The sequence below is a fragment of the Primulina eburnea genome, chromosome 3 (assembly GCF_022965805.1).
Source record: "Primulina eburnea isolate SZY01 chromosome 3, ASM2296580v1, whole genome shotgun sequence".
In the NCBI taxonomy this organism is placed as follows: domain Eukaryota; kingdom Viridiplantae; phylum Streptophyta; class Magnoliopsida; order Lamiales; family Gesneriaceae; genus Primulina; species Primulina eburnea.
Window position 1 is genome coordinate 47,117,804 of NC_133103.1, and position 26,015 is coordinate 47,143,818.

The 26,015-nt window shown below is 37.1% G+C and overlaps 1 protein-coding gene across 3 annotated transcripts in view; it reads right to left on the bottom strand.

Annotated features, from left to right (window-relative positions):
* LOC140827702 (probable phosphoinositide phosphatase SAC9) overlaps nucleotides 1-23,656 on the bottom strand; it is a 31,908-nt gene extending 8,252 nt beyond the window's left edge. For 2 of the 3 annotated variants that reach the window (XM_073190485.1, XM_073190484.1), the window contains exons 1-8: nucleotides 23,326-23,656; nucleotides 22,385-22,983; nucleotides 20,799-20,931; nucleotides 18,484-19,700; nucleotides 17,342-17,449; nucleotides 16,993-17,163; nucleotides 15,026-15,268; nucleotides 13,839-14,264 (exon numbers count right to left, since the gene is read on the bottom strand). In XM_073190485.1, coding sequence (XP_073046586.1) covers nucleotides 13,839-14,264; nucleotides 15,026-15,268; nucleotides 16,993-17,163; nucleotides 17,342-17,449; nucleotides 18,484-19,700; nucleotides 20,799-20,931; nucleotides 22,385-22,983; nucleotides 23,326-23,329 — 2,901 coding nt within the window. In that variant the 5' untranslated portion in view covers nucleotides 23,330-23,656. Of the gene's footprint in view, nucleotides 1-13,838; nucleotides 14,265-15,025; nucleotides 15,269-16,992; nucleotides 17,164-17,341; nucleotides 17,450-18,483; nucleotides 19,701-20,798; nucleotides 20,932-22,384; nucleotides 23,012-23,325 lie in introns of those variants that run through there. The other variant, XM_073190483.1, reaches the window with a different exon arrangement.
* Nucleotides 23,657-26,015: the final 2,359 nt, after the last annotated feature.

Here is a 26,015-nt window from a genome sequence, read left to right on the forward strand (position 1 = left end):
CATTTGTCTCTTCCAAGGATCAGTTGGCAGATATATTCACAAAGGCACTATCCAGTAGGTTGTTCACAATCACAAATACTGTTAGCAAGCTTGGAACGGGCGAGATCCATTCACTAGCTTGAGGAAGAATGTCAGATTCTGTAGATAATATATGATGAGAATTAACTTTCTATTATAGTAGATAAATCATCCAGATTATGTTAGTTGTATGGTGAATATTCTATCCCAGATTTGTAGGGATCTTATTACTGGATTTAGAAGATTAGGCTCTTATTTATATGTAACATTGTAATCAGTTACGAGATATAATAAGTTATATTCTTTCTATACTTTCTTTGTTTCAACTTAATTGCTTCCAATGCCAATAAAAAGTAACCCATCCAATAGTATTTAACATCCAAAAAACGGCCAAATAAAATGCGTCCCATGCCGAAATATCACAAGTGCCCCCTCGTCCCGGAAATGTAATTTGATGTCATGAGTAAACTCACAAGAGATCATAATTGCATAGCTAATTTTTTACCCTCACTGACCATTTCAGTATTTGGGCTCAGGAAAGACGATTGACAGTGCTAAAGAGATTGCAGCGCTCTTATCTTTTGGAAGTCAATGAAGCTTTTGAAAAGCAAACCTGGAAAAATCAATGTCCATCCTTTCCAGCTTTAGTGAGTCAGTCGAGTAGCGAATCTCTATCAATTTCTCATAAAGAGCATGATAGTATGCTTCTACATTTTAGATTGTCATCCAAATTTCATTATCTTGCAAAATTGTTTCCTTCATTATTCCTCAATAAAAAACCAAGTTTGTTCAAGTGTGAAATTTGTCCATTATCTAAACAAACTCGGAATTTGTACCCTGCACTTGAATATAAGAAATCTGCTCCATTCGCCCTAATTCATAGTGACATTTGGGGACCATATTGGGTTAAAAACATCACAGGTACTCGGTGGTTTATACATTCATAGATTATCACACTATAACTAGTTGGGTATTTCTTATGAAGCAAAAATCTGAGGCACGACTTATCTTTCAAAATTTCCATTCTATGATCCAATGTTCCAAAACACTTTTGGGGGGTGTCATTCTTACTGCAACTTACTTGATCAATCGCATGCCTTCTCGGGTCCTTCACTTTCCAAATCAAGTCCTCTTAAAGAATTATCCTGATAAGTGATATCGGACTCCTATCCACTCTTCTTTCTGAGATATTTGGGTGCATTATATATGTCCATGTATCTCAACATCTTCGGAGCAAACATGATCCAAAAGCCACTAGATGCATATTTCTTGGACACTCTTTAAACCAGAGAGGATATAAGTGTTATTCTCCCACTGCAAAGAAATTTTACGTTACCATGGATGTAATTTTTTGGAGAATCGGCCCTTCTATCCAAAACTGTTATTCAGGGGGAGAACTTTCTCACTCAAGAATAATATCAATTTTGGCTCTCTTCACATGATAAAACACTGAGTGATCCAACAAAGATCAACACACAGTGGCTGGATGATGAATTAATGCATAAGGAACAGGACAACACATGGGATGACAGGGATTTAACAAAAGACCAAAGCCATGGTTCTGAAGAAGACAGTGATTTCAGCGATGCCGGGACTCATATAACCATTACCTCGGACACAACGACACATACCACCTTGGGTTTGGAGGACATAGGAGATCTCTTCGCATCACCTTCGGCAAAGGTACATCACACAACTACTGTTTCACATTCTCTTTCTTCCAATCATTTCCTTCATTCTTCATACCGTTCTTTCAAAATCAAATCTGGGGAGGGGAGATTACAGAGGTTGAGGGAGTTGATATGGTTGGTGATAAGTCGGGTATGTTAGGAATTAATAACCACGAGGGTGAGACGGTTAGTAGGGGTTTGACGATGGCGGAAGATATAGACGGAGATTATGATTGCTTGAAGATGATGGGAGTTAACAAAGTACAGATCGGTGAAGAATTTCTGAGAGAAGGAATGCGTAGTTTGGGAAAAGAGGTGATTCCATGAAGCTTCTGTCTTGGAATATAAGAGGAGGGGGATCGGCAACGAGGAGAGGATTCATCCGAGATATGTTACGAAAGGAAAAACCAGACTTAGTTATTTTGCAAGAAACAAAAAAGGAAGTGATTGATAGAAAATTTATTTCCAGTGTGTGGAAAACAAGGTTTGTTGATTGGGTTCATTTACCTTCTATTGGATCAGCGGGGGGGATTTTGGTTATGTGGGATCCGAGGGTGGTATCCATCACTGATAATATGATTGGGGAATACACGGTTTCGGTCTGCATAGATAAAAATAATGAATCAAACAGCTGGTGGTTCACGGCTGTTTATGGACCGTGCACAGCAACATTGCGGAATAGATTTTGGGATGAGTTGGCGGGATTGCGAGTTTTGTGTGGGGATAGGTGGTGTTTGGGAGGGGATTTCAATGTTGTGAGATTTCTGAGTGAGAAAATTAACAGCCGATCACAAACAACAAGTATGGCTTGTTTTGATATGTTGATACAGGAGCTAGATTTGTGTGACCCACCTCTGATGAATGCTAAATTTACTTGGTCAAATATGAGGACAAATCCTATATGCAGCAGGTTAGACAGGTTTTTGTTTTTGGGAGGGTGGGTGGAATTATTTCCACATTATAAGCAAATTGTTTTACCTCGCATTACTTCGGATCATTTTCCAATTGTCTTGGAAACACAAAAAATTAAATGGGGGCCCTGTCCGTTCAGATTTGAGAACATGTGGTTGCAAAATAACGTTTTCAAGGATAAATTCTCTATGTGGTGGAATAGCACACAAGTCCAAGGATGGGAGGGTTACAAGTTTATGAGAAAACTTAGGAACATTAAAGAGACGATCAAAACATGGAATGAGGAGGAGTTTGGGAGGATTGACATGAGGGAAGCAGAAATGATAAACAAAATTGGGAGATTGGACGAAAAGGAGAGTGAGGGGAGGGAAAATGCGGAAGACGTGGCTGAAAAAATTAAGTTAAAATGGGAATTGGAAGAATTGGTGTGCCGGCGAAACAGAATGCTCTATCAAAAAGCAAAGATCAAATGGTTAAGACAGGGTGATCGCAACACCAAGTTCTTCCATTCATTGTTGAACCACCGAAAAACAAAGGCAATGATTACAAAGTTGGAAATGGATGATGGAGGAATCATAGAGGATGGGGATCAAATAATTCGGTTCATTGTTGATTATTTTCAGAAACTGTACAGCAAGGCAGATGTGGAAAGATTTGGGATTCAAGGCGTGGAATGGTCACCTATTGACGATGATATGAAGGAACAGCTTGAAATACCTTTCTGTGAAGATGAGATCAAGAAGGCGGTGTTTGATTGTGATAGGAGTAAAGCACCGGGGCCCGATGGTTATACCATGGCGGTCTACCAGGATTGTTGGGAGGTACTTAAAGGAGATTTAACCAAGGTATTCACAGAATTTCACGAAGGGGGCATCATTAATGGGTTGACCAATGAAACGTATATATGTTTGATACCTAAGAAGCATGACTCGTTAAAGGTAAGAGATTTCAGGCCAATTAGCCTCACTACGAGCTTGTACAAGATTATTGCAAAAGTTTTGGCTACAAGGATGAAAAAGGTGTTGTCACATACTTTGTCAGAATCTCAAAATGCATTTATTGAGGGGAAGCAGATTTTGGACTGTTGTTTGATTGCGAATGAGCTGGTGGAAGAAGGGAGGAAGAAAGATAAAAAAAGATGGGTTTTGAAAATTGATTTTGAAAAAGCATATGACAATGTTGAATGGGATTTTTTGGATTTCGTCTTAAAAATGAAGGGATTCGGGGAAAGGTGGAGAGGATGGATAAGAGGTTGTGTATCTAATGTATCGTTCTCAATCATGATTAACGGGAGACCAAGGGGGAAATTTAAAGCATTCAAGGGACTTAGACAGGGAGATCCTTTATCACCTTTTTTGTTCAACATGGTTGTGGATGTTTTGGGCATATTAGTTGACACAGCAAAAGAAAAGAAATTCATCAGTGGAGTCGAAGTAGGGAGAGAAAAAGTGGAAGTGTCTCATATACAGTTTGCGGACGATACACTGTTTTTCGTCAAGAGTGAAGATCACTTGGGATTTCTGGTGAGAATTTTGAAAGTGTTTTGTGATATGTCGGGCTTGAGGATCAACTGGGATAAAAGTGATTTGCTGGGAATTAAACAAGCTGAAGTAGTAGGGGAAAATATGGCAAGGGAAATTGGTTGTCGCAGGGAACAATGGCCCATAAAATACTTGGGAGTCCCTCTCGGTGGTAACCCATTACAAGCGTCTTTTTGGGAACCTATAATCACTAAAATGAAACACAGATTGGCATCGTGGAAAAAAGCTTTCTTGTCTAAGGGAGGTAGACTCACATTGATTGCCGCGGTGTTCACTGCATTGCCTATATACTTTTTGTCTCTTTTCAAGGTACCAAAAGGAATAGCGGGGGCGATGGAAAAGGTAATGAGGGATTTTTTGTGGGATGGGAACGAGGGTGATTCTCATTGTCATATGGTTAGGTGGGAGAAAGTTTGTAGGCCAAAGCAACAAGGAGGGCTGGGCATTGGGAATATTTGCTTACGAAATATAGCTTTAATGGGGAAATGGTGGTGGAGGTTTAATGTTGAAAATGAGGCGTTGTGGAAAAGAATAATAAGAAGCAAGTATGGGATGCAAGAAAATGGATGGGATGCGGGGTTGGCTAAGAATGTGACTTTTAGATGTCCGTGGAAGTTCATTTCTAAAACATACCCGGCTTATCACCGATTAGTGAGAGTAGTGGTTCGAGGGGGGAATACAATAAGATTTTGGGAGGATATTTGGTTGGGAGTCTCTTCTTTCCGGGACTTGTTCCCAGCTTTGTTTCGTGTTTCATTGGCACATAATTTACCTATCTCTTATTTTGCTCACCTTGATTGTTCCACAAATGTTTTTTCTTGGGACCTTCATCTCCGTCGATCACTCCGAGAGGAGGAGGTCTCGCAACTATCCTCATTATTTAACATTCTACAGGGGGTGAGATTAGTGGAGGAGGTTGATGATTTTCAGCAGTGGGAGGGGGATCCATCTGGGATATTCTCGGTCAAATCTTTTTTCCAATCTTTTTTCAAAAGAGAGAATGGGGCCCAAGAGTTCAAATTTTTCAATATCATTTGGAAAGTGCCTATTCCTTCAAAGATTCAGATATTCTCATGGACGGCAATCCTTGCTAAATTACCGACATCTGAGGTGATGCAGAAGAGATATCCTAATTGTTCTCTTTGCCCAAACTGGTGTGTGTTGTGTCGTCAGGAGGTGGAAACACAAGATCATTTGCTCATTCACTGCAAATTCACTCATGCATTGTGAGCCAAGGCTTTGGTGGAATTGAAACTGTTTTGGGTTGTGCCGAGGACAATTAATGACTTGTACAGTACAGATCTTGGCAATATGCTCGGTAAGAAAGGAAAGATTTTCTGGAGAATGGTGATCCACGGCGTAACATGGGAAATATGGTTGGAGAGAAATAGAAGAATTTTTCAAGAAATAGAAGAAACAACGGAAGATATCTGGGGGAAAATCAAGTTCACTTTAGCCAATTGGATTCGAGCGGATAAGAACTTTTATGGAGTCTCTACTTTTGACATTTTAAGAGATTGGTCCTATGTGTATTGTTAAAATTAGAGCTTTCATTTGGCTATAGTGGATTGCTAGTCCACTACTTGTAATGTTTAAATAACAATAATTATTAATAATATTTATGTTTCTCATCAAAAAAAAAAAACTAATCTAACCGATTCTAAGACTTCTAATAGCTCTGACAACTCATCAATCTCCTCATCTCCCACCCCCTTCTGAAATTAAAATCCCAAGAATGGTTGCATGTGACATTATCAAATTGTACAAAATATGATATAGGCAAATTGTGAAATGATGATAGCTGAAACAAAGCTGGGAAACAATCTTTGAACGAAGAGGCCCCCAACCAATTATCCTCCCAGAATCTAACCTTATTCCATCCTCTCACCTTAACAGAAATTTTATTTTTAAAAGTTGGGTATATTCGGGAAATAAACTTCCAAGGGCATCTAAACGTGACATTTCTTGCCAACCCCGCATCCTACCCATTTTCTTGTAACCCATATTTACTAACAATTATCTTTTTCCATAATGTCCCATCTTCTTGGAAAAATCTCCACCACCACTTCCCAAGCAAAACTCTTGAGATATTTTCAGATGCTGATTGGGCGGGTTCTCTAACCGATCGAAGATCAACATCTGGGTATTGTACCTACGTTTGGGGTAATCTAGTTACTTGAAGGAGCAAAAAACAACGAGTTGTGGCAACAAGTAGTGCCGAAGCCAAGTTTAAAGCTTTGACAAATGGAATTTGTGAAGGGATGTGGTTGAAAAGACTTCTAAATGGGTTGAAGATTCCTTATGAAGGCTCCATAAGATTAATATGTGATAATCAATCAGCTATCAGTAGTGCAAAACATCTTGTGCATCGAATACAAAACATGACAAGTGGAGATTGATCCACATTTTATCAAATAGAAAATTGAGGAAGGAATCGCTAAGTTGGTTTATACACCAACTGGATTGCAAACATCGGACATTATCATGAAGGATCTTAGACGAAGCACATTTGAGACCCTTACTTCCAAGCTGGGAATGATCGACATATATCTCCCAGCTTGAGGTGGAGTGTGAAATTAATAAGGATTTTTTTCCTTTTAATAAAGATTGTGATTTCTGATTTCCTTAAGTTTAGCTTATATTTTTGTTTGTAGGACTGTATTATGGAGAGTCACCAGCCTATGGTGCCCTCATCCTCAATTTAATTTCATGTATGCTTTGACAGAAATAGATGAATTTTACATCTCATTCTATAAGTTCCGAACAGAATGGGGATGTTAATTCACATCCTAATCGTGAACCATCACCCCGTGTGGCTGAATCTGGTATTATGAGAGGGGAGAACAGTGCTACCAAGACAGGGGATGCTAATGGGCAGAATGGTAATGCACGTGTAACACACCCAAAGATTAGCAAGCACACTCGTGTGCCCTATGTTAATCTTTTCAAAAATAACAGAATGGCTAATGAGAACCATAAACTTGAATTCACTGCTCCTGGTACTGATAAGCTTAAGTTCAGCTATGACGATATTGATTCAGTTGAGACAACCTATGGGGTACGTTTGTTGGGCTATGTGGTTAGTGGGAGACCCCCAACAGCTGCTCTTCTTGATCTTGTCAGGTGATGGGGGAAAGATGTTCACTTCCAAACACGAGTGGGTAGATTGTGTTGTACTTTTCCATCTAATGAAGTGGAGCAGCATTTACTAAGCGGTGGATCATACATCGTGTTTGAGTTTCACTTGTTTCTTAAGAAAATGCCGCGATGTTTCAGATTTAGGGAAGAAGATATGAACACTTTACCGTCATGGGTGCAAGTTTGTGGCCTTCCTCCATCTCCTCCGGATTGTTGGAACCATTAATTCTGAGCAGAATGCTAATATTACAAAGTTCTTTGAGGGGGTGGGACTTTAGCTCTTGTGATACGGAGTACATCCCAGTTCCGAATAATACAAAGGATGGCAGATTCTTTAGTAATGATAAGAAGGGCCTCGGGTTCTAGATGAAGGTGGCTCGTTGGAACATTAGAGGTTTTCACAAACCTCTAAAACAAAAGAGTGCCCGTGATCTAATGGGTACTCACAAAATTGATATCTTTGGTTTCTTGGAGAATAAATTGGATGATAAGAGCCTTGGGAATTTGACGAGGATTCGCTTCACAGGTATGAAAGTTTTGCATAACTTTTCTTACGGTGGTAAAGGAATCCATCTACTGTTGATCTTAGTTTATTTGATATGGGAAGTCAATAAATGCATGCTAAAGTTTGTTGCTTGAAGAATAAGAAGACTTTTTATGCATCTTTTGTTTATGGTTCGAATAAAATCATGGAAATAAGACATCTTTGCGAAAATTTGAAATTGTTTGGTAACTCTATTAATCTGCCTTGGATTTTAATGGGGGGACTTCACAAAGTGCCGGGAGGAAAAAAGAGGTGGTCTTGCAGTTTGGAATTTACGATATACACTACTTTGCTGATTGTGTAGCTCATCTTGATTTATTGGATCTTAAACAAAGTGGTTGCTATTACACTTGGATGAGTTCAAAAGTTTGCTCTAAGCTAGACCGTGTAATGGTTAATCAGTGTTGGATGAGTTCAAATTTTGATGGGATTGCCGATTTATTGCTCTGGGATGTATCTCTGATCATTCTCTTAGCATTGTGTCATTCTTTGCCCATCGACACGAATGTGATAAAGAAAAATCCGTTCAAGTTCTTTAATATGTTGGCTCTTAGTGACAAGTTTTTTAGTTTTGTTGAAGAGAGGTGGAAGCTCTTCAGTAGGGGATGATCCAATATGTCCTTAACCAAAAACTTAAAGGACTCAAATCCTCGCTAAAACTCCTGAACATCAAACAATTTGGCCATAATTCTGTTCGGGATGAGAATGCTAAAAAGAATCTAGAATCGATGCAATACAAGGTGGGATTCTGGAAAATGAGTACAGAGAAGTGAGAAAGGAAGTTGAATTATTTTTTTTTTATAAGAAACTATTTTTTATTGGATTAGGAAACAGTTACATCATATGTGCCGATGAGTAATCCGCAACAATGTTACAAAAAGGCTATTTTAAGGAACCGATGAAATAGAACAAAATACAATACTCAAGACCATACGAACTTCCAATCCCTAAATAACTCTGACACACTTAAATGATTAATCTGAAACAAGTTGACAGTCCAAGTGGCGACCCTTAATTTTATTCTCTCCCACACGTGATCATTTGACTCGGACACATTCAAAAATCCTTCTATTCCTTTCCAACCAAATGGTCCAAAATGTGCAATGGATGATGATAAACCAAAACTCTCTGAATTTTTTGTCGAACGGGTACCATGAGTTGGCATGAAGTAGGTCAGTGGCTTGCCTAGGTACAGCCCATTGAATTCCTAGCTCTGTTGATACTTTGATCCAAATACCTCCTGCAAAGGAGCAATGTAAAAGTATATGATCTTGACTCTCCTCATGATTTCGACATAGGCAACACCACTGTGGTTTTAAAACACAGTTCTTCCATCTTCTTTGCACGAAGTCGCATGTCGGCAACTTCCCCAAGGCCATGATCCACGAGAAAATCTTTATCTTATGTGGGACAGGAACTTTCCAAATATTTGTGTAAGAGTTGAATAATGGAAAATTAGAAGTAGGAAACAAGGAATCGTAGAAAGATCTGACAGAAAAAATCCCCGAAACGTCACGCAACCACACTCTAGAATCTTGAATACCCTCCTGCAAACTGACACTATCTAAAGCTCTTAACAGATTAGTGAACTCAATTAACTCACCTTCATTTAGATCTCTTCTAAATCTCACATCCCAAATGAAAGAGGAACTACCCCCAGTATTGACGATTTCTACGAAATGACTAATGGGTTTAGTGACAGAAATGGAAATACGAAACAAAGCTGGATAACGTAATTTAAACGATGACCCTCCCCCCCAAACATCCTCCCAGAAACGAATGATATTTCCTTCTTTTAGCACCCCCTAACTAGTTGATGGAAAGCCTGGTAAGATAGAGATATACACTTCCAAGGACTTCTGAATGTCCCCTTCTCCGCCAAACCCAAATCCCACCCGTTATCCTGCAGCCCATAGATACTCCTAATCATTTTTTTCCACAATGACTCCCTTACCACAGAACCTCCCCACCACCACTTACCAAGAAGTGCCTTGTTCCTGAGACACATTCCCCATTCCCAACCCTCCTTTGTCCTTATGTTTGCATACTTGCTTCCATCCGACCACATGGCAATGGTTCTCCCCGTCAACACCATCCCACAAAAAGTCCCTCATCATTTTTTCCATTTTATTTGCCACCCTATTCGGCACCTTGAACAATGACATGAAATACGATGGCATCGCACAAATCACAGACTTTATCAACGTGAATCTTCCCCCTTTGATAGGAACGATTTTTTCCAGCTTGCTAATTTGTTATACATTTTCGAAAGAACCGGTTTCCAAAATTCCAGCTTTGTGGGGTTTCCTCCCAATGGTAGCCCAAGATACTTAATTGGCAACATTTCTTTTTTGCACCCACAAATAAATGCCATATCATCTACTTCCTCTTCCAAACAGTTTAATCCCAACACCACACTTTTTCCCAAGTTTATTTTCAGCCCTGAACTGCTTCCAAACAGCTGAATTAAGTCCACTATTGCTGGAGGCAGAACGTTTGTTTTTATCAGAAAAAGCGAAATGTGCTTACTAGAAACAAGGGGATAGATGTACCAAAGTCTTTCATGACTTGATCAAACGCGATAACAAGCGTAATGCCATTATGTCCCTCGTTGCTTCTGATGGGAATAATACTACGAATGCTGATGTTACTGTTACAGAATTTGTGCGATTCTATAAACATTTGTTCGGTACTAAAGAGCATAGGGGGGTGACTCTGATCCGAGATGCTGTCCATCATGTCCCTCGTGTTTCGAATGAGTATATGGAGGGGTTGACTGCACATGTCACGGTTGATGAAGTTAGGGACACCTTATTCGATATCGACAATGATAAAGGCACCTAGCTCAAATGGTTTTGGTTCTCATTTATTTAAATCATCTTGGAACATTGTTGGTTGGATGTTTATGTTGCATTTGCCGAAATTTTTCATAGTGGGAGGTTACTGAAGCAATGGAATCATGTGGATATCGCTCTTGGTCCGAAATCACCACATGCAAACACGGTTAGTGACTTTCGTCCCATATCATGTTGTACGGTTTTTTACAAAATTATTTCGAAGGTTTTGGTGGACATGTTGAAAAAAGTGAATGTGGATGTGGTGGATGTAGTGCAAACGGCCTTTATACATGGAAGGTCAATCATGGATAACATCCACCTTGCACAAGAGCTTTAGAGGAAGTATGTTCGCATGGGAATTTCTGCAAGATGTATTTTGAAAGTGGATTCGCAAAAAACATATGATATCGTGGACTACATTTCTTGAAAGAAGTGTTGAGATCCTATTTAACTTTCAATCTCGATTTGTGGGATGGATTATGGAGTGTGTCACAACAACCTCGTATTATGCATATTTGAACGGGTAGATTCATGGGTTCTTTCTTGGTCAACGGGGCCTCAGACAAGGTGACTCGTCATCTATTTTCTGTTTAAATTATGTATTGACATGTTATCGAGGCCATTGAATCACGTCTTCATCCCCATCTTTTAGGTTCCACCCGAGATGCGGTAAGCTGGGCATTACACACCTTGCATATGCGGATGATTTACTTCTATTCTCGAAAGAGTATATTAGCAATGTTTCTATGATGATGGATTGCTTGAATCGTTTTGGTGATATGGTGGGGTTGAGAGTGAACCATATGAAGTTGAACATATTTTACGGCTGGCATGGATGATGGTGTAAGGGAGTCCATTTTGTATATGACACTCACTATCATGATGTTGGTCACCTTCCGTTTCGATACATCGGTATTCCTCTTGCATCTAGGAAGTTGCACACCTCATATTATAGCCTACTTGTGGATGCGATTGGGGCTAAAATTAGCTCCTAGCCGAGACACTCACTATCATACGCTGGGTAGATCGAAAGATTCGATATATGAAGTTGAACATATTTTATGGCTGGCATGGATGATGGTGCAAGGGAGTCCATTTTGTATATGACACTCACTATCATAATGTTGGTCACCTTCCGTTTCGATACCTCCATATTCCTCTTGCATCTAGGAAGTTGCACACCACAGATTATAGCCTACTTGTGGATGCGATTGGGGCTAAAATTAGCTCCTGGCCGAGGCACTCACTATCATATGCAGGGAAAATCGAATCATTCGATCGATACTTAAAGGAGTGGAATGCTTCTGGTTATCTATTCTACCACTCCATTCTAATATCGTGGACGACATTTACAGGATTTGTAGGAAGTTTGTGTGGCCCTCAAAGCACTCTCCTATCTCGTGGAACGTGTTTTGTAGACCAAATAAAGATGAGGGCATGGGCTTAAAAATTTATTTGCTTGGAACAATGCTTTGATTGCAAAACATTATGGAAGATTCATATGAAGAAGGATAGCATGCGGGTGAAATGGGTGAATGAGATCCATGTACGGTTTGGTAGCGTTTGGGAATGGAATTGGAACAAAGATGAGTCTCCTTTGATTACACAAAAACTTAGACAACCCTTGACTGTGAGTGCAGGGATGTTGAATTGGTTCGGATGTCAAGGTGGTCTTGCCCTAGCTTATGATTTCTCTGCTCAAAAAGAAGGGCAATGGCCATGGAAACCTATTATTCGGAAAACACTGTATACTCCCCAAGTATCATTTTGCCATGTGGTTGTTTGCACACGGTAAATTCTTAACTAAATATAAACAATGCTATATTTAGAACAAGAAGTGTGAACTTTGTAATAACAATGAGGGATCAGCTAGTCATCTCTTCTTTGCTTGTGATGTGTCGAAGATAATCTAGAATGACATCAAAGAATGGCTAGGCATGCGCAAAATCATGGGATATGCAACATCGGTTCTAAAAGCTTGTCAAGGTGTCTATAGAGATAATCCTTTATTGTCCAAGATGAGATGTTTGGAATGCACGCAATTGAGCTATTTTTGAAGAAGAAATGTTGTGTCCCAAGGATATCATTACGAAAATCAAGACTTACTCTTCGATGTTCTCCTGATTGTATTATTATTTTTTCTTATGTTGTCTGTGAATATGATCATCTTCGCTTGTTTCTAGAACCGGGGTATGGCCCATGTAGTTGGTGATAGTATTGTTGGTTCTATTGGTTCGATACTTGCTATCTCTTGGGGAAGTCCAATATACTTGTACAAAAAAATTATCTTTTTAAATGGATGTTATTTTAAAAAAAAATACAAGCTTCCAAATGATTTGTCAAAGAACAATAACATAACTTTCCAACTCGACAAAAACACAAAAGAAAAGCTCTCTTTTAATTTTCCACTCTGGAAAAAGAAGAATTAAAAAAGACAAAAGGAGTTAGATACATAGGCAAATGCATGATACAGGCAGTGTTGATGAATTGTTGTTGGAGCACAAGATGTGGCATTTGAATCTTTATTTCCTCTATGAAACTAGAAAAACAATCTCTATGAAACTCATTTTGGATGGTATAGTCACATGATGCAGAACCAAAATAAAGCAACAAACTGAACATATCTGTCTTGACCATCTAATCATGGCAACTTATATGGAGAATTTACACAATAAATTGAGCAATTAAATATTGGAATCATGTAATAACCGTTTGTGTTCATAATAGATCAGTTTAGCAGATGATAATCTTTTAACACTTCCTTCTCATTACAGTTACTGTACTGACTAACTTCGCCCAATGTTTGACACTTTGACGGTGAGAGAAGTAATAATTTTCAAATCATTCTGAAATTCACTGAAGGATTTACAGAAGCATATTTGAGTGTAAAGGGATCAATGATATCAAATATTTAGAGCATGAATTCCTGGACGCAACAACAGAACTCTGTCTTCTAAAATTATAGAATTGAGTATCAATTTGTATCCCTCCCTACAAATGCTTGACAGAAGAATATAAGTAAAAAAAATCCAGAAAATCAACACAATCACGGTTGAGCCACGTGAGACAAGAGTCTCATTGAATACCCAATGTAATTGAAATTCAAAACTTAAAATAAAGAAATCAACAACTACAATTAAGCACAAGCGTAAGACTTCAGTTCAGAATAAAAACATACCCAGTGAGGTCCTGCGAGAAGTTTGAAAGATCTAACGTAAAGTTGAGAAGCATTATCAGAAGGTCCTTGAGATGAAATAATATTGGAGTCATTATGTACATCAGCAACCAGCTCAGTCGCAGGATCATCCCAAAGGTCAAGTAAGTCACTCCCTTGGTGATCAACAGTTCCTGTAAATGGCTGAGGAATGGAGTCTGAAAGTTGCAATTCTCCTGTCAAAAGGTCTACCAATGAATTGGCAGATGGTTCCGAATGAAATGATGGAGGCTCTTTATCATGTATTATGGTAGCCACAAAAGGGTTGGTATCCAAAACAGAACAGTTCGATTCCATTTGCTGAGAATTTATTCGTCGAAAAATTTTGGAGCTGCTATCTTCACAGGACAAAATAGATCTCCATGGAAGTGAAACTCCAAGGATCTCTACCTGCACGTAATCCACTACAGGATCATAATCTTCTTAATGAGAAGTTATGACACAGCATAAAATTCTGATCAAATAATTATAACAAAAATGGCCAAGTTGAATAATCATATCCTTCTATATTTCTTCAAAATAATTCTTATTGTTTGATTTATAAAAAGTGGTCCTGAAGGATTTTTCTCTTTGTTGAGCTTAAATTGATGGCAGATACCATGTTCAGTGTGCAATTTGTTATGCCCCATCTTAAACGAGTGTGGACAATGGTATGTCTCGGTCATATTGCCTTGGCAGCAATAAATAAACAATATGAATGTTTAGCAACTTTAACTAGTACTTGACCAATCAACTGTGAAAAGACAAAATGTTAAACCAAATATGTACCACAAATAGTAAATTTTTTTAAAACTTAAGACTCATAATGAAAAATATATCATGCACTTCGACAAAAATTTAAGCTTCCATGGCAAAGATAATCACAGGGCAGGGGCCGATAAGATATATTAATAGAGCTCAATCTTGTCCAGGATCTCTAAAACATGATATATACGTATTGGAGGTGTCGTCTCAAAATACACAAGAAGATCACTAGATGAATTTGTGAGGGAAACATAATCCCATTACATTTTCAGAAAACTAAGATTTGATTTACACTAAATTTTATACCCAAATCTCAACCAATGAAGCAGACTCATCTAGAAAAAAAATGAAACAGATCAAACACAATACTGAAGCCGAGAAGACAACATTTACTTATTTCTTTATACCTCGCCAAGTGTCATTGGACCTCTTCCAGCCACTGCAGGATAAAATGTAAGCGCAACAACCCGAGTAAGAAAATCCAGTTCTCCTTCCAATTCTTCAAAGTCGTACAACATGGAAGGACTAGAAGTCTCTTGACCATGCAAACGAGCACCTGCCCCAGTAACAGCCACATCCTCAGCATTAATTGATCCTGTTAGTGGTATCAGAATGTTTGTCCCACTAGCACATTGAGGTATGGAAGCTCCCTATGGACAGTCAATATGTTAACAGAAAACCACAAGGTCGACAGCAACAATTCAAAGTAAAGGAAACATTAAAAAAAGCAATTTCCATTTACTTTAATAGCTTTTGTTTTAATATGAAAAATGATCCAGAGACAAATCACAAAATCAGATAAATCATAAAACACTAGAAAGACAAACCTAATTACCTACCACAGGAATGAAGCAAAACAAACAAAGCAATGTGTAACTATATGCTATTCAAGAATCTGACCAAGTGTTCTAAATGGCGGCCAAGGCGGCCGTTGACCCGCACCACCTGCCTTTGCCTTGGGCTGTACAAGATGAAAAGGGGTGGGTGACGGGGGCGAAGCGGGCGGGCGAGGAGGTCAAAGTCAACAAAAATTTAAAAAAAATCTAATTAATAGTACACTTGTACACTTTCTCTTCCAAAACATGATAGGCCCACCAGCCCAGTCACTCACACACCCCCGGCATCCTTTCGCCTCGAACTGCCCACCACCAGCCCACTAGGTCAGCTCTTGTATATGTCCGAAAAATTTTTGTTCTATTTTTTATCTTTTATTTAATTATTGAAGATTAAGGGCCGAAAAAGAGAAACTTTGAATTTTAAACTTAGATTTTTGGTAAAAGTAATAATATTAATTTTTTAGTAATAATACGGTGAAGAATCTTTATTAATTATCTTTTTAGTTGTATTTATATATTTATTTGCACCTTATATAAATTATATTTTATTGTATGAAGCTCACTTATTTTTTTTTGATAAGAAACACTTTATATTAAAAATTTTGAAGTTTAGAGTTACAAAACATTAGGCGGACAAGAAATCCGCTAGGCAAAATAGAAAAGGACTGGACGGAAACGACAACGGCTAGGAAGGAATCCGGAAGTTTGAAAAAACAAAGAGGAAGAGAGCATTTTCAAAAAATTCTCTCACTATACACCGCATTAAAATTCATTTAGGTGACCTACATAAGCAATATGAATGACAAAAACAAGATGTATGAAGCTCACTTATGCATAAACATCAATTAATTACATATATTACATAAAGAATGATGACTATTTGTAATTGTATTACATGATTTTATAAAATTATGTATAAAGAATAGTAAAAAAAAATCAACTGCCTTGGCAGCCGAGGCAGTAAGCTGTCACTGGCCGCCTCGCCACCGCCTACTGCCATTTACAACACTTAATGGACTAATTCCAACAAGGTTTATCATCTTCATTGCAAATATAGTTCTCAATCATGACAACGTTAGCTCTACTAATGAGCTACACTGTTGAAACCGTCAAGCATTTCCAACTCAAAGAGATTGGGTGATAGAGCATCTCGTACTAAGGCTTAAGGAGCAAGGTGAGACTCACTTTATTAAAGTCAGGTATATCAAAGTCAACAAAATTTATCACATGTACATATAATTTAATGCCTAAAATAATGAGGAATAAATTTTCCATTGTCGTTGAAACTGAAACACAAAATAAAAGAATTCCTTAATGATGCATGCTCGAGCACTTGTACCTAGTTTTGGCTATAAATACAGCTACGATCAAGTTTTTCCATTCAAGAAAAGAGAACAAAACAATTCAAAAACAGATTTAATGATAAATTTTCTTTAGTTCAACAACGTAACTGAAAGAGCACTAGATCATAGAAAACTATTTTCGATGCTAACCACGTCACTGATAGTTCAAAAATCAATGTCAGTGATATGCCATACCTCGAGAACAAGTTTAAGTCCATCCAGAGAACGCCCTGTTCTGACGTCAACTGTTGAGGGAAAAGTAGTGTCATCCACCCCATGTGAAACAGTGAGAAGAAGCTGACAGACATGGCAAGGCTCTCCAAGATAGATGAAGAGCTCAATCACATCTGCATCCTGTGAAGAAACCTATACACGCAAAAGCAGTAATCAATGACTTGTATCCAACGATTTGAAACCTGAGGAAGATGGTTTGATTATGAATCTATGATACATAGGGTGGAGGGTTTGGTGAGTTGAATTAAATTCACCCAAATTCTTAGGTGCCATAAAAGTCCTATAAAACAACAAACATAAAGTAAGATACCCATATGAGGTCTTTTCTTTTGAAACTCAGAAGATCAGCTCCCCCATCGGAACGTGATAGCATGCTTGGGACTGGTTTCAGAAAGCATCCAAATGGTCGAGAAGGTACCTGTAAAAATCGGCACAAATAATAAAATAATGCCAGTTTCATCATGAGAAAACTAACATGGGGCAGAAATTCTGTGCCGTGACTGAAATAACAAATGGCATGTCTGACTAAAGCAACCTTTCACAAATGATAAGAACAGAAGAGTTGCTACAACTGTTTCACACATCATAATTTTGCAAACCATTTCTTACCTACCACTCTGTCATTCTACAACCTTGTAATACATATTAAATAGTGTTCTAACAATTGGCGGCCAACAGAGTGTAACAACATACAGTACATGAATAGACCAAGCCATTTGAATCTCAAACATCAGTCATTTTTAATTAAGATTAGATTTTAAGTCATTACCAGTATGTGGCCAATTCACTTGTCAATATATCCATATGGATTATCCATTAACATACATTTCATAATGAAAGCATTGCAAACATATTCCACAAATAGTTTCCATGCATTTTAAATAATTCTACATGATCTCCTAATGAACAGGCCTAACCATCTTCAGACTTCCGGTCACCACTTACTACCTCAACCTCGAAAATACATGTCTTTGCTTAATAAGAACTTGCAAAAAAAAAATTTCCCTCCGTGAAATAGTTGGGTCGATAGCTGCATTGCACTCATCAGGTTCCAACAATGTCCATTCATGTCATAGAAGTTAATAAGATAGTAAATTAGTTTATAAATAAAATTCTATCCACCAGAAAGGAAGCAAAAATTAAAAAAGAATAAGAAATTGACAGGCAAACTTAAAACCAATTTTATTTACTTGTTAAGACTGAAGCAAAGAAAAAGAGGGAAGAATTTCAGTGGTTTACTGATCTGACAACTCTCATAAGTTACTAAATGGCCATCAATGGGTAAAATGACGGAAATAAACAGAAAACCTTGTGAAAGTTTAAAAGAAATCAGTTTACTGAACAAGACAGTAAAATTAGGGAGAGTCGGAAACAACATAAGTAACCAGACGGCTTAAAAGAAGACTTAAACTACAAAGACAAAATAATTTGTTGAGATCCATAATAGCATACATGTATGGGATGAATCATTGCTGAAGGGAAATGCTTGAAGAGCCTTAAACCCAGAAAAATCTGTAGTTGCTTCTGACGCGAGCTATCAACAACTGCATTCTTATACCTTCTCTGCAGGGTGATTTTCATATTCTGTGCAGCAGAAAACTGCTTGAACTTTCCAGATTCCTCATTAAAAATGCTAAGAATTTGGCTGTGCATAGCTTTGGAACCCGTATACAACGTTGCATGAATATCACCGGCAGCCAAAAAAAGATCCGCAAGTTGAGATATAGGTGATAAGATTGTTGATCTCTTAAACTCCTCAAAGGTCATGTCAAACCTCTTCCAAGGTTTATCTGGACAAGGATGATTCCATGTAGTAGTCCTAGTGTTGTGATCAATGAAATATGTTTTCCCCGTCACAGAATCAGACCGTTTTTCCCAGCCAGGTGGCAATGGAGCAACATATCCAGCATAGTTACCAGATGATTGTGAACCATATGCCAAATCACTATCAAGTGATATGCCTAACCGTCTACATTGTTCCATAAAAACCTGGAGAGCTCCAAAAAAACTAGCAGCGTTTGTTCTATCCAAAGAATCCGCACAATTAAAACGTAGTACTCCATTTTGATGCAATCTTAGGCAGAAAGCACCATCATAGTCATCGTTATATATTATCTCACCTTTGCAATCTTTAATTCGTTGACGAGATCTCAGATAATCACCCTCAGAAATATCAATAGAAACAGTTGGGGCCTTAAGAAGATACCAAAGCCCTTCAATTGTTTGCTGTTCTCCCTTGAGTTTTACACTAGCATGCCAATCATAGTTTATCAAGTGAATTCGAGTATAAGGAAGTGTTCCTATTGATCGAATATAGTTTAAAGATTCTTCAAAATGTTGGACTAAAATGGATTCAGATTTCCCTTCCGCATTCCTTAGCAAGTTGACACAAACGATTGGAACCAAAGCACTCCTTTTCTTATATCCACCAACAGCCACATCCAGATTTCGCGAATCATATTTTTGAGTCAACCTCTGGTAATACTGAGAACTTCCCCTATAAGGATCACGGTCTGAAACATATATTTCTGCTTCTGCAGCAGTAAGTTTTAGCTCTGCACCCCACCAGATAGGGATGGTACCTCTTCGCCAAATGTATGTGTTGAAAGGAACACTTTGACCAGCTCTTTTGGGAATCCAAACAAGTTGTTCACACTCAACTTCATTGCCTGCTCATTGAAAATAGTAGATGATCGGAAGAGGAAAAGACCCATAGAAGAAAAGGTCATTGATGGATACAGTAACATTGTATTGAAAATCTGGGTGTGATAAGTAATATGATACAAAGATGAAAGAATGCTTTTAAGTGCAAGCAGCAACATGATGTGATAATCCATAAATATGAAAAGATGTACCAAATCAAGATACAGATATGTAAGGAGAAATAGATATGAACCGATGAACACACTCAGTATGGCTACATTTTTTTATTGATGGGATAATGGATTGATTATTTGTTGAATGATATATAATATAATTTTATGAGATAAGAATAAAATGAGATAATTAGTTAAGATCAATCGACTAGACTACCATTGCAAAAAAATTAATATGTCTCCCATTTGTAATCTTCTCAACTCTTCCCTCTCTCATGCAACTCCCACCATTATTCCAAAGTCCCAACCACGTGTAATCTTCTCTCCCCTTCTTAGTTCCCATCTTAACTTGTATGAAACTAACTAGCTTCATTTTCCACATTTCTCAAAGTAGAAAAGGAGGCGAAGGTGTGACATCTCCACCAACTCACTTTTCTCATTGTATATACCACAAAAATAAACTGGAGAGTATAGGGTTGAGATTAGAGTAGAAGATTTAAATAAGGAGATGGAAAATTTTGGGAAGTGCCAAAAAATAAGACAGGAGGAACTTTAAGAAACAGAAAAGAAAAGTTGGACTTGGATCTTGAAAAATTATTTTGAACTTGTTTAGATCTATGTTTCAGTGAAGAATTGGATTAAGTTGAAGAATGTTTCCTCCTCAACCACACAGTATTTTCGCTTATAAGTTGTCAAGTAGGTGATAACTACTCTGCAATCTGGAGGAAATTCCAAGTAAACCTTCGGTGATGACAAAGTGTTGATAGACATTTCTCTTCCTACCTTTAAAGATTTTGACAAAGAAATAACAAGAATACAGTTTTTTTCGAGGAATGTATATATCATACTTGAAAGGGAACTATCCAAAAGAGTGATTAAGTGTTAACAATTCAAACTGTAAAAGAAGAAAGCAGATGAACTATAAACAAAATAAATCATAGGTAGAATTACCTGTGCTATAACATGAGTTTAAACCCCTTGCTAGGTATCGAGTTCCAGGATGCAACCTACTGCGACGAGCAGTGAGTGCAACAACACCCTCCTGCTGACCTAAGCTACCAAAAGTCTTGCATTCCGCAAACCCCTGTACATTTTATAGTATCCATAGAAAAACAGATGATTCAGATTAAAATTACAATTAGAAACATTATTACTTTCACAATGAAATTAGAATGTAAATTCCATAAAACAAAGGCAACCAACTGCACATATTACCACAAAAGAAAAGACACCTAGCTACTGAAGGTATATTTGATAGAAAAGAGAATATAACATTTTTATCACAAAAATGAGTATTCTTTTCTTCGAAGAACAGAATACTATTCTTTATTTTTTTAACAGCACTAAATATTTAAAGAAATATGGATTCCAGAATTTTAAATCTATTTACGGTTAATAAGGACACAATGCGACATGGCCATCCAGGTCAAATACACTTCTAAAATTAATGGAACTTAATAGAATGTCAGCCCACAAAGAAGACAGTTACAGAGAGATAGCATAAGTCAGCAAACAGATCCTAAACAAACTATAGAAAATAAAAACGTACACCCAAAAAATCAAGTATAACTCACTTCATCTTATTTTCAGGAGCTCTTTTGCTTTTCTAGAGGATTACTCGAGGAAATAATGCATTTAAAACATTCTCCAAACAACTAGTGACTGCATTAATTTTCGTCCGTCGGTTCTCCGCCATCTGATCATACCATTTCTCTTTAGCTTTTCATTTAATCATTTGTTATCATTATATTCTTACTCTTAAGCAATAAAATCCTGTTTTAACAGTCGCAATAATCATACCCCGTGTTTTAAAAATCCGATTTACACCCCCCTGCAAATCGGGCACAGAGTTGTAAAAGACCTTTAATATAACATAGGGAGTTTTATGCTTTTTGATATTCCACACGAGTAATAAATGAAATTTGCCACATATTATTCTAAAATGTGTACTCCGGCTGCTTCTTCAGGTTCCTTCATCTCTTTTGAAGACAGCACGACATAAAAGCAAATTATACTGCAACAATTCAAGGATGTACCCTATAAATTAAGACGTACATGTTTACCAACAGTCAGAAGCCAAGACAAACATGTCAAAAATTCAGACTGGTGGTGATGCTTTATATAAATGCTAAGCAATCAACAATATCTAAAGTAACTCTTAACACTAAAGCTACAAATAAAGTATTGGTAGAAGCTTCAAGTGCATGTTTTGTTTTGTTTATGATATTCTGAAAAAATAATTGGGGAAAGGTTATGAGAATGGTTTTGAAAGATAAAAACATATCTGTATTATTTTTTAAGAAGATTTTTTAAGAATTCAACAGAAAAGATAACACTGTGCAGATAAACAGTATTGAGTTAAACTTTCAAAATCATTAATACTTTTAGCCTTTTTATACAAAGATAACATACATAACAATTTTAGAACCACAGCTTCTGAGATCTAAAATAAACAAAAAGTCCGTAGAAAAGAAATCCAAATAAGTCAAAACTGTTCAGATGATAACAGATATAAAGCTACACAGTGTGACTAAAACCTGCAGAAGAATGACACAATGCTGTGAAAGCCCAATGTTTTTGAAAGGCATTGAAAACCATTTATTCCACACGAATTCCTCATCAGGACTCTGCAAGGGCATGCGGCTAGGAAATGGCCGAGTTATGTCCCTCGTTTCACAGAAGTAATGTTTCCCATCGATGTCAGACTCGGTGAGTTCTTGAATATTCTTGTTTTCAGTTTTACTCTGTGGTTGAGGGTTTTGAAGAGAAATTTTAATCCACTGGCTCTCAGTTACAGTGTAAACACATCCTCCACCAGGCAAATTAGGTATGCTGGGAATCAACCTCGTTGCCACAAGCAGTACTGCAAAGCTACCAAGGGCTGCATAGCCTAATATAGCCCGTGCATGGGTTACGCTCTTGCAAAGCCACTTTGAACCGTTGGTTAAATAATCTAGCGCTTCCTTTTGAGACTTGAAAATATCATAACTCTGCTTTGCTGTATAACGAAGAGCCCCAGTAGTTGGATCAACATAGATCAACTGAGTGTCACTTCTAGTAGACAAGCTAACAATGATATATACTTCACCAGAGTCCAACGTAACAACAAGGACAGATGTATCTCTTAGACCACCATCTGCAGTAGGCATCAGGAAACATCAGATATAAGCAAAAAAAAAAAAAAACCATGATTAAAGCTGATAAACACAGAATCTGAATACTTCAAACCTATTTGATCTAAAAACACACCCATGTCTCCATTTCTTACATTTCAAAACCACACTTAACTTCTGCCCAAAGGAGAATGTCCAATTTTACTAAAATTCACAACAATTAACAAATATATTGTGCTCATCACTACAGAATTTCTCTTAAGAAACATATGAAAATTTCCAGCTTAGTCAACTGAAATTCTATAACTCCCTAATTAATGCTGCTAGTTCGTACAACTAGAGTTTGATGGGAAGAACAAACAAACCCATGAGAGCTTCGGAGCCGAGGCCCGCACAGGATCCGATATATCTGCGAATGTTTCAGACCCAAAGCATCGAAGAAGCCGGTGGAATTTTCCTTGGCGCAGACGTGTCGTGACCTTCGCCATCACTCGATCCACTATACATGCTTCGCTTAAAAAAAAAAAACCTAAACCGTGAATCAAGGCCAAATTCAGAGAAAGAAGAACAATTTTTTCAAATGGGAAATGCTGCAATTCGGAAGCTCCGAAAAGCCGAACCAACGAAGATAAAAATACAATTGGTTTCAAAATATACAAGGGGTTTCTTGGTTGGAAGGAGGATTATAAATAAATTTGTTAGAACACACTCTGAATATTCAATTTTAGAAATTTAATTATTTTTATTGATTATCTTAGAGTTTAAAAATATAAAGCATTGATCATAGACTTTTATAAATTTTATAAAAATTTAATGGGCAAAAACTTGTGTGAGACGGTCTCACGGGTCATATTTGTAAGACGGATCTCTTATTTGGGTCACCCATGAAAAAGTATTACTTTTTATGCTAAGAGTATTACTTTTTGTTGTGAATATGGGTAGGGTTGACCCGTCTCACGGATTATGACCCGTGAGACGGTCTCACATGAGACTCACTCAATTTAATGATAACTATAGTGTGATATTCGATCTATCTTTTTAAAAATCTATAAGTATCCAATATTTCCATATATTTACAATGATTCTAATATAATTCTTTATGTACAAACCTTAAAACTCTAGGTACAATTATAGAAACTCAAAAATTGTCTTTAATTCACCATAAAGATTTTAGTAGACTTTTAATCAAATAAAATATCTTTCTCATCAATATATCTCTCTTCTTGATTCAAAGACGACGCTGTAGCGCAAATTTCTTTATTTCGCAAATTCACAAAAGAATAACGATACAATTCGAATTAAATAAAATTTTGTGGATGCAATCTCTAAATGATCCCTTGATTATTCTCTTCAATGACGATCTCTTGTAGAATTTGAATTTCTTGAGTATTTGGTTTTCGTGGAAGGTGATTTGATTCTTCAATAACGTTAATTCAATGAGTCAAAACCTTGATATTGAATTAAACTTCAAAATTTGAGAAGAACGTGATGAACGCCTTGAATCGTGCTTTGAACTTGTTGATCTTCAATTTGATGAAGAACAAGATTCTTTTGAATTTGGATGAATTTGAGGAAGACCACGATGAATGCTTTGAATCACGCCTTGAACTTCGTTGATCTTCTTGAGTTTGAAGAGCTTGAGTTGAGAGAATTTACGTCTTGAGTTCTTCTCTACTTCTTTGCCTTCTGTGTTGTCTTGTTTTGACCCTCCGCCTCTCTATTTATAGTCGAAGGATGCAAACTCTAACCATTTTCATTTGATGAGATGATTGATTTGGTTATTTCTTTCCATTAACCACAATATTTGATTTCAAATACTAAAAATATTAGTATTCTTTTCCATCTTATGCAAGATTGGATTTTAATATTAAAATGTTAGTATTTTCTTCTATTTAGTACAAGATTGCAATCTTGATTTAAAATCTTGATTTGCTCACAAAATATATTAAAATATCAATTAACTATTTATTTTTTTTGTAGGAACTTAATATCCCAATAAATAGAATTCTTTTGATATTTAGTATGATTTTGTACTTGCCATAATTTCATGGTCAACAAATTTAATTGTCTACAAATTGCCCCTTCGGGACTTATTCACGAGTTGATTTTTTTTTTTGAGTGAACAAGTCGCGAGGATTTCTTTGTTGAAGTTGGATTTTTTTTTCATAAATTTGGATATTTGAGATAAATCCGACCACTTTTTCTTGCTTGACTTTATTTCCATATTTCTCTTTGCCATCCTTTTTTTTGATTTCCTTTCTTCGGTCTTCTCTTTGATTTCATCATTTCTCTTTGACTTTCGCTTCTCCCTATATTAGAAAGTAAATCGCATCCTTCTTCTTTTCATACAAATTCTTATTCCAAAATTGCAACTTTTCCATAATTTGTTGTCACATAGATTTTTTTTTCCTTACTCACACAGCTGAAAGATGGGAATTTCTTCTTCCTATTTGCATGCACCATCTTCAACTATAAAAGATAGAAACACCTAATACATGCATCTCCCTCTCTCGATCAAAGCACAGGTGCGTAAACTTTCCCACTTTTTTTCCGATTACTTGTGCCTTCGATTTTTTTCTTGCCATTGCCGTTTCTTTTCTTTTCACGAGTAGCATGGGTATTGCTTCTAGTTTGCAATCCATGGGTTTTAAACAAAGTGCATTGTTCAAATATTAAATAAGATGTGGATTGATTTTACATCACACTTGGCATGCACACCATGGTGGTGGAGGCTTACTTGGTCTCATGTATTTTGCCACATGCTTTTGTTTTTTGAACGGCACGTAAGTTTACTTGCATGTCATCTTATTTCCGAAAAACAATTAACTTGCGTTAACCTTTAATCATAGCTTGATTAACACAAGTATCCGAAGATTTGGAAAGATACGAGAAATCTTCAATTGTGCTTATGAATGACAGGTAGTTGCTGTACATGCACTTGGTTCTTTCACACTTTAAATCTTGAGTTCGGGTTTCAGCACATTGAAGGTTGGTGAAGAATTTAATTAACAACTTTTTGCTCAGATTTTTTTTGTTCGAAAACATTTTTTGCATA